At 46.7% G+C, this 9,349-nt stretch overlaps 1 protein-coding gene across 1 annotated transcript; it reads right to left on the reverse strand.

The window, feature by feature from the left end:
- Positions 1 to 2,326: 2,326 nt before the first annotated feature.
- LOC119269212 (protein ULTRAPETALA 1-like) lies at positions 2,327 to 6,467 on the reverse strand. The gene is made up of 3 exons (XM_037551005.1): positions 5,512 to 6,467; positions 3,730 to 4,054; positions 2,327 to 2,690 (listed from the first exon to the last, which is right to left on the reverse strand). The coding sequence occupies exons 1-3, from the start codon at positions 5,714 to 5,716 to the stop codon at positions 2,516 to 2,518; spliced, it is 705 nt and encodes a 234-aa protein (XP_037406902.1). The 5' UTR covers positions 5,717 to 6,467; the 3' UTR covers positions 2,327 to 2,515.
- Between the last annotated feature and the right edge of the window lie 2,882 nt (positions 6,468 to 9,349).

The following is a 9,349-nucleotide window of genomic DNA, read 5'->3' on the forward strand; positions in this document are numbered from 1 at the left end:
GTAGGGAGATGTAAAAGAATAAAGAGAGAAAAGGAATTGAATGGGGGAAACAAAAGAGAAGAACAAAGAAGCCAAAGTCAAGGTCACACGCTTGTGCAAGACGTGCAACCTAATAGAGTTTGATGATAGTCGCAATTGTCCAACCAAAAAAGTTCAAGAAAAAGAAGCCATGAATGTGCAAGGCATGCTTCCAAATGGTGCAACTTCATAGAGGAAACTCTTGTGAAAGGCAGAGCTTATTAATACCATTTCATTAGTTTTATTTAATTTTCAATCTACGTACGTAATGGATGAGAAATTGTGTTTATTCTCCAATTTTTGTCCTATTTCTATCACATTTGATGTGTTTGTAATTACTTCCGAGTGGTTTATAGATGATGCGAATTCCAGTAGTTTATGACGGTTGGAACTTTTTTCTTGTTTATGAATATGAATTTGAATGCACATGCACTGGGTTTCAAAGGGGCGGGTAGCTTTTAATCCATGGATTCTTTGGGATGCTAGCTACTGTTACATGTATTAGGTGAAGAAGCCTTCAAAATAAATTAGACTACAACATTAGAGTTATATTACATCATGTAGTATGTGAGAAACACCTCAATTGCCAATAGGAACAAAGTTAAAATGAATTGGATATTTTTTCCGCCATTTCCATTCACATCAGCTGACATTCATTTGTTTTCGTAATCCAATAATCACCATCGATAGGCCTCCACATTCTAAACTCTGAAGCTATATGCACACACCCAACTGTTTGTACAAGTTCACAATCCACATTCAGGAAGTCAACCTGCAATTATCACAGGCCTACATCAATCAAGAAGGAAAATTAAGAGACATGGTCGACGTTGCTCTACAAAGGATCCTAGGTTGTACTCGCCGCCCACGCGAATCTGCAACCAGACAGTGCCATCAGGTGGAGGGTCAAAGATTACGATCTAACGAACGATGATGACTGGCTGTAGGGATGCACGAGGGTTGCTGGATGCATAAGATACAACGCCATGTTTAGTATGTTCATCATGATCAACACTAGCGAAGCAATGTTTATGTGTGGGGAATTGCCCCCCCCCCCTCTAGGGGGGATGGGATTAAGGGAGGCATAGATGAGATATTTCATAGCCTTTGGCCTCTCCAATACTTGTATTTTGTGTCCGCCATTGATGATTTGTCTACATCTTTTTTTGATTTAAACTTAATGAAAAAATGGCTCATATATGCCTCATTTGGTTTATAGGATATATGGTTCTAAAGCGAAAAACAATGCAGGATTTCTATTCCTATGTAGGATTGGTTCTTATCCTTCATATCATAATGAGAAAAAAATATTAGCTCAGACCTATGGGAAAATTCCTGGCGTATGAACATTTTTTTTCCTGTAAGAACTGAGATACGTGTCATCTCATTTCTATGACTGTCTTTTCTTTCCTGTAGGAACTGAGATGTGTGCCATCTCATTTCTATGACTGCCTTATTCCTATGAATTTCCTATTGTATAAACCAAAGGAACACGTGCATGCATGCTGGTATGCACGTTGAACCCAGGTGGATAGGATCTCGATCGGTGGCACAGCCTGCGAGCGGCGCGGTACCCTATGAAGCGCCTGGCAGACTGGACCTTACGCAAATACAACGTGCAAAAGATGGCAAGCCGCCGCACTGGATCGAGCACACGGCTCGCCACCATATCGCATGCTAGCTACGCCTCGCTTTCCTCGGCCGCAAAGCGCGTAGCACTCTACCCTATCGACCAAACAATCACCAGGCGCCATCCTACGCTCGCTGGGCCATGCATGTCAGTTTTGTCGCCTCTGCCCTGCGCGTGAATCTCTGGCCGGATCCACCACCACGCCCATGCAATGCAATGCATGCCACCTCCCATCGCTTTCACCGCTGCACGTACCGGCCACTGCTCCTCGTCCACAGCCAACTCGGGCGCGCGGCCTGTCGCCTTCCCAAGCACCACCACGGACGGGGCGCCAAACAGGGCAGGCACTGCCGCGGCGGGGCACCGCACACGCACAGGGGCTCGCTCCCCCGGCACTGTGCGCCGCTGCTCGCCTCCGACCGCCCAACAGTGCCCGCCGCACGCCCAGCCTGTCATGTCGCCGCCCCGGATATCATAGCCATTTTTCCACAATAGGCATGCGCCTTGTTTGCCACACGTTGCATGCATCAAAGCGACGAGATTATACCGACAACACAGAGGTGCATTTCAATGTAAACAGTTGGTGAACGGTATGCGGTAACAACAGGTACTACTACCGACTTTGCCTCCCCGGGTGGGTCTTATGGAAACGGAAGCAAAGCGAAGACACGGACGAACGAACGAAACAACAGAACAATGTTTTCGGAATCGGAATAGGGTCCCTCCCCTCCCCGGTGATGTGCCAGGGAGGAAATAGCTACGATGCCTGCCCCCCTCCGGACCGCCATGGGCGAGAGGGAGGGGGGTGGGCCTTCTTAGGTGTTCTTAACGAATGCAATGGAACGAATGGCGGCTGGGATGATCATCCTACTCCTTGGAGTTGCGGTAGAAGTCGACGCAGGTCTGGCATCCGCAGTCGGTGAAGCGGCACATCTCGCACCCGAAGCACACGCACTTCTCGCAGCCCGCGCACGACGCCGCGCGGGAGCAGCCCTTGAGCACCTTGCGGCTCCCTCGCTCCTCGTCGTCATCGCAGGTGACGCTGGTGGAATCACAAATGCATACATATCATGAGCCACAAGTCATGAACTGATGCCAGCGAAAAATAATGGAACAGCATGACTAAGGTTATAATTTAATATGGCAACCCTATCCAAAAAGAAAGGAATTGTCAAAGTAAACTAGGCAAAAATGGTTCAATTCGATTTTCTTTTTAAAGCCAAACAAGAAAAGAAAAACAGAAGAGCTACAAACACCTTCAACCATCCCTGATAAAATTTCATATATGATGATATTATGCCAGCGGGCAAAGTTAAGAGATACAGTAATATCAATGATGGTGTACTGTAGTTACAGGCCACACGAATGTGCAGACAACTGACAATACTGGCAACAAACTTACACGGCCATGCTTTCACAGCATGTAATACAGGCCAGCAGTCTCTGGTTTCAACTTCCTAGTTCCTACGGTACAATTCTGAAAGTATTGGATTTTACTTCTCGAAAAAAGTGTTTCATTTCTGTTGCCACTCATGTGTACTGTAGTCAGAAGTTGCAAAAAATATTTGGTACCACAAGTATGACATTTTATCAGCTTGCAGCGGCCTGCTGCCACAGCAGGCAGTGCCAATAATACCACGGGTGATGTACCTGCTGTTTGGATTATTATTCACTAGGTGTCACTATCCTTGTAACTCTACCGGCAGAGACAAAACAACCTATTTGGGAGTTTGTTTGGCACTCAACATCAGTTTCTTGTTGCTAGTCTTGCTGGAGAACAAGGGCCACGATTCTTTATGTTAACTTGATTGCTTCGGCGCTCTTAATGCTTACTATACTGTGTAACCCCTAATGCTCTTTGGTTAGGATTATCTGGTCATTCTCATAGCTGCTATCATAATATATACATTTCTTGGGCGTGAAATTAATATGAACTAATTAATATTATTAGTGGCACGGTGGATTTCTGTTGAGAGTGCCAAACATGAATTCGGAATGATGGCACAGAGGAAATAAATGTACGCTACAACTCAATATTTTTAACTAGACAATCAATTAACATAATTGGTTGCAACACATACCTATCAGCCGTCAAATTTGCACATGTCCGGTTAGGTTTTGCAAGAGCATCATGGTAAATACGGCACTCTTCTTTGGTCCGAAGACGAAACCTCCTCTCCTTGTCACATCTTGTACAGCGGATGAACTCATCACGGTGCAATGGACGTCCATTCCGACTTCTGTTCGAGCCATTAACAGACTTGTTTGACAGGTTGTAGTATTTGAGAAATTCTGTCTTTCCCAGTGGAACCTTTTCTCCATCAATCATGACCCACACAGTGTTCCTCCACTTTCCTGCAGTCTCCCTTCCAGAGTGCTTCTCAAACGCTGAAGGAGTCAGCTTTTCTGAATTCAAGGTAAAAAAACTCAAATGACAATTATACTCAATAATTATGATAACAGAAGTTCAAAACTATTGTACAAAGCAGAATAACAAGCTGTGCGACGGTTTTCTGCGACAAAACACTAAACAGAAAAATTACAGCGTATGGTCATCTGTGATGTCACTCCAGCAAAGATAGCACTTATCAAGTTAACACAAGTAATTTCCTAAGTGGTCGGGTGTTGTTTTAGCAAGAAGCACCCCGCTGTATGTACCCAGATCAATAAACAACTTACTGAAGGCCGCCGTCATAACTTATTGGCATAAGGAACTGCATATTTTGAATGCAGAGCCTTTCACCTTTGTTAAATCACACATCAATCTAGGTTTCATAAACAAACCCTTAAAAACTGGAAGGTGCAGATGTAGATCAAATAGGATACAGCAAGTCGGAACTCGTAAGTGATGCCATCTTTTTCTGATGTTATTTCACACATTTCTTCCTTCAAAATTAAGCACCAGGCTAGATCAAATAAAGACCTACATTTGATGAAAGGATAAGAGAATTGTCGCTTAACTTGTTGAACTGCCCCAGAGACATTTTCAGCTAGAGACCTTTTCAGTTGAAAACACTGAACTACGTATGCAGGCTCTGAACTCATACGAATGTACAGACAATGCAAGATGACCTACAGTACAGAGTACAGTAAAACCCTCGGTGGTACCACAATCATAGTCTACTAAGTTCGGTACGGATACACTGAAATACAGATATGGAAAACCAAAGGCATCATCAAGATATGTGTCAGAAATAAACGTCCAGGCGATCAGGTAGAACAGAGACAGGAGCAGGCCTCCCATATCCTATCCAATGCAAACAAGCACCCAAAGGATAGACACGGATGGGCATGGCCTAAGCAAAGCGCAACCTGATACCACATGCAAGAGAAAGACCTCAACACAAACAGAGAGAGCAAGAACGTGTGGCCTGTCTGAACTGCGTGAACAGAGAGGCAATCCGATCATCGGCAGCATGCAGACAGTACACGAGACAAACTACGTGCGTTGGGCAAGTACCACGGAAGAAACGCTCCCATGTTACATGCGCTAGAGGACCTGCGGCACGAAGGTTCGCATGTATAAACCGAAGGAATGATGCAGGCGATATTAATCCAGAGACCAGCGACTCGGACGCGCTGGAGATATCCTGACATTAGCCAGAGCAACAATGACAATGCATGGGCGGCGGCGGCAGCATGGGTACACCGAGTGGTAGTAGTAGTACTGGGCGGCAGGCGACGCCGGGCGCGAGCGGCGCCCGGGCGCATGTACCGGCATTGCATGCAGATCGAGTTAAGAAGCAACTTGACCAAAAGACCAAACACCGTCCGTGCATAGCATCGATGCACGGACATGAAATCAAGAAAAGAAAAGGAAAAAAAAGTGACCGGACGTGGGCGTATGGTGGTGGGCCACTGACCTTCGCGGCAACCGGGCGTGCAGTCGCAGCTAATCTCCAGCTCGCCGGACGGGTAGATTAGGAGGCGGCCGACGGCGTCGCCGTAGCGGCGGCTGGTGCATCCGCACATCATCTCCACGAAGCCCTCGCGCAGGCGCAGCCCGCTCACTTCCCGGAGTTCCTCCTCGCTGAACAGCGCCGCGCCGCCTCCGTTCACCGCCGCCATGACTCCGACCGAGGACGGGGACCGCCTCAACCACTCCGGGGAAAAGAAAACACCAGAAAGCGATCTGGCCTGCGTCAAATCAAGAAACTGCCGGACGGACAGCGATCGAATACCGAGACGGGGCGGATCAAAGTAAAAGGAAGTTAGGCGAGTAGGTGGACAGGAGGTGGAGATATATAGGGGGGCGGAAGACGGTGGAGAAACAAGAATCGAAGCGGCGCCTTTCCACGAGGAACCCCTGCGAATTGGGTTCCCACCAAATCTTGACGAGGGCGGTCTCCGAAGGGGCCGACGAAGAATGAATGCAAAAGGCGGCTGCTTTTGATCCGAGGCTACGAAGAACAACGAGCAGAGGCGAGGGCAACTTCTTGTCTCTGCAACAGACGATTTGGGGGAGAGTCCAGATCGCCCAAGACTACCCGAAAAAGCGGATCTGGGTAGGGGGCGCGCAGGCTTCAAGGAATGCCTCCTTCCCCAGCTCCAGCCCTCCCGACGGCTATGGCTGCCGGGGGTTTGGAGAGGGAGGGGAGGGCGAGGTAGGGGTGGAGAGAGGGGGAGGTGGAGGAGGATAGGAGATGGAGCTCGGTGTTGTGCGGGTGCCGGCCTTTTAACCTATGGATGGATGGGAGGATATCTGTGTTCCTCTCTTCTCCACAGGCACTCCATGTTAGATCAAGTGTGCTTACACTGTTTCCATTATTGCTAGTTAGAGCTGTTTATTCTACTAATTAGGATTTCAGAATAGCCAGAAGAAATTCATTGTGTGTTAGAACAATTTAGTGATGACATGGTTAACTATTAACTGCGAGAGGAGGGGGCGGCGGCGGCGGCGGGTCGGCGGAATCCTAGAGTTACCAACATGACCTAGGGCAAAGGTCGGTCATCTCGGATTTGTTGGGCCCGCATATAGGGCTAGCCCGGTTGTGTTGTATGCAGTCCATTAGAAGGCGCACTACTCTCTGGGCCCGCGTATGGGACCGTCATGTAGGCCCAATACTCTCTAGGCCTGCATATGGGATCTAGGGTTATTTAGCATGACCTAGGGCAAAGGTCGGTCCTCTCGGGTTTACTGGGCCCGCATATAGGACATAGCTTGGTCGTGTTGTATGCGGTCCATTAGGAGGCTCACTATTTTGGGCTGATATTCAAAACTACAACGTAGAGTATAAAAGGTAAAAGCCGCATGTTCAGCGGTGAGGCGCCCGGCATGACCTAGGGCAACATCGGTCCTCTCGGATTTGCCGGGCTCGCATATGGGACCCAACTTGGTTGTGTTGTATGCGGTCCATTAGGAGGCTCACTACTCTAAGTTGACTATTCAAAACCACAATGTAGAATAGAAAAGGTAAAAGCTGCATGTTCAGCGGTGAGGCACCCAGCATGACCTAGGGCAACATCGGTCCTCTCGGGTTTGTTGGGCTCGCATATGGGACCCAGCTTGATTGTGTTGTATGCGGTCCATTAGGAAACTCACTACTCTAAACTGGCTATTCAAAACTACAATGTAGAATAGAAAAGGTAAAAGCCGCATGTTCGGCGGTGAGGCACCCCGCATGACCTAGGGCAACGTGGGTCCTCTCGGGTTTGCTGGGCTCGCATATGGGACCTAGCTTGGTTGTGTTGTATGCGGTCATTAGGAGGCTCACTACGCTAAGTTGACTATTCAAAACTAGATGTAGAATAGAAAAGGTAAAAACCACATGTTCGACGGTGAGGCACCCCACATGACCTAGGGCAACGTCGATCCTCTCAGGTTTGTTGGGCTCGCATGTGAGGCCTAGCTTGGTTGCGTTGTATGCACTCCATCTTGAGGCCCACTGCTCTAAACCTACTATCTGGAAGTACAATGTAGAGTGGAAAAGTTAGAAGCTGCATGTTCGATGGTGAGGTTCATAGTGAAATGCACTTTCGGTCATAGTTTTGACTTGCATCCTCAATGTGGCACTCGATCTTGTGTTGTGACACGACTTGGGCTAACTTCGGTGAAAGTTGCAACCCATTGCTTTGTAGGAATATTCAATATAGAAACATAACGTGAGTAGTTATGTGAGTACTTCCGCCGAAGTCCAACCAAATAACAACATAAAACCTTGATTTATTTTATTCACTACTGTTCGTGAATTCACAAAAACACAAGTTGATCGATGTGGCATGTATATAAAAGCATAAATCTCACTCCAAGCATTTTTTTTGTTTCATCAATTGTATATTTATTAACATAGATCCTTTTGTTTTTGGTAGACATTTTGTTTGGAAAAAAAAGGAAGATAAGAGTTGTAGAGCCTTGGCTCCATCTATTCTCACTGAAAATAGCAGAGTTCGCCATTGCTCAACGATTGTCTAGCGAATAGCTTGCACAAGTAATGTGCTAGCATGACACTATTACTAACATATTTCACCGCATGCGGTATTATTTCATTGATGCCTTAGGACATGATTTTCCTACTATATATGGACATGGAGGGTGCGATTTTGAACCGTTCGATCAATACAAAGAAGTTAATGGAACAACAATAAGGAGTTTTACTTGCCTATATATTCGGTTCTTAGTTGCATCACACTGCTCTAGTACTCCCTCTGTTCCAAATTACTCGCCGTAGAAATGGATGTATCTAGAACTAAAATACATCTAGATACATCCATACATGCGACAAGTAATTCAGAACGAAGGGAGTACTAGCTATTTCCATTTGTGAAACCACTTTAAGAAGGTGTTTGGTCGGGAACTCTGTTTGCCACGCCTAAGTTGAGGCAGGTGTGGCGTGCCCCAAGAAGTGTGGCGGCTGAAACAAGTGCCACACCTTTGACGAAAATTCTACTGCAAAAGCTCCTTAGAACTATGGCGAGCCAAACCTTGCTAAAGAACCAAACGTCTTTCTAGGAAGTGTGGCGGTGTGGCTAGCTAAGGAAGTGGTTTATATTGCATTATGTTTTAATATGCCGAGTACTAAAGCTTAGCACGTTTCTAGCAATGTTATTTCCCGGAGAGTAGGGATAATATATACGTATTTGAAGGGAAAAAAAGGCTAATGTGTTACTACTTGTGATAATTTTGAAAAATCAAGCGTCTAGCTAAGGAAGAACCAAACGTTTTCCTAAAAAGTTGTGGCAAGCCACACATTTGGCATGCCTAGCTAAGGAAGTCATTTACATTGCATTATGTTTTAATATGCCGAGTGCTAAAGCTTAGCGCATTGCTAGTACAGTATGTCATTTCCCGGGGAGTAGGGATAATATGTACTCCCTTCGTTTCAAATTACTCGTCGTAGAAATGGATGTATGTAGAAATAAAATACATTTAGATACATTCATACCTGCGACAAGTAATTCTGAACGGAGGAGTAAGCTATTTAAAGTGGAGAAAAGGCTAACGTGTTACTTGTGATAATTTTGAAAAATCAAGTGGACGTGTCACTTGATACGCAGGCATCATCATCATCATCATATGGAGGACCGAGGAGGGCGTGGCGGATTGTCCAGAAAACAAAGAGGAGGAGGGGCCCTGCTGTAAAACAAAAAACAAAAAGAGGAGGGGGGCCGCCCGCGCGCGCGGCCCCACGAGGCAGCGGCCGTAGCGTAGCGTGTAGGCGGCGGCGGGGCCCCCGGGCAGGGAAAGCCACTGCGCTGAACGCT

Source organism: Triticum dicoccoides, chromosome 3A, assembly GCF_002162155.2.
Source record: "Triticum dicoccoides isolate Atlit2015 ecotype Zavitan chromosome 3A, WEW_v2.0, whole genome shotgun sequence".
Lineage (NCBI taxonomy): Eukaryota > Viridiplantae > Streptophyta > Magnoliopsida > Poales > Poaceae > Triticum > Triticum dicoccoides.

Coding starts and splice junctions, on each gene's coding strand:
- LOC119269212 (XM_037551005.1), bottom strand. CDS start 5,716: ATGGCGGCGGTGAACGGAGGCGGCGCGGCGCTGTTCAGCGAGGAGGAA. Junction 4,055..5,511: donor CACGCCCGGTTGCCGCGAAG/GTCAGTGGCCCA, acceptor CCTTGAATTCAG/AAAAGCTGACTCCTTCAGCG. Junction 2,691..3,729: donor GCAAATTTGACGGCTGATAG/GTATGTGTTGCA, acceptor TGATTCCACCAG/CGTCACCTGCGATGACGACG.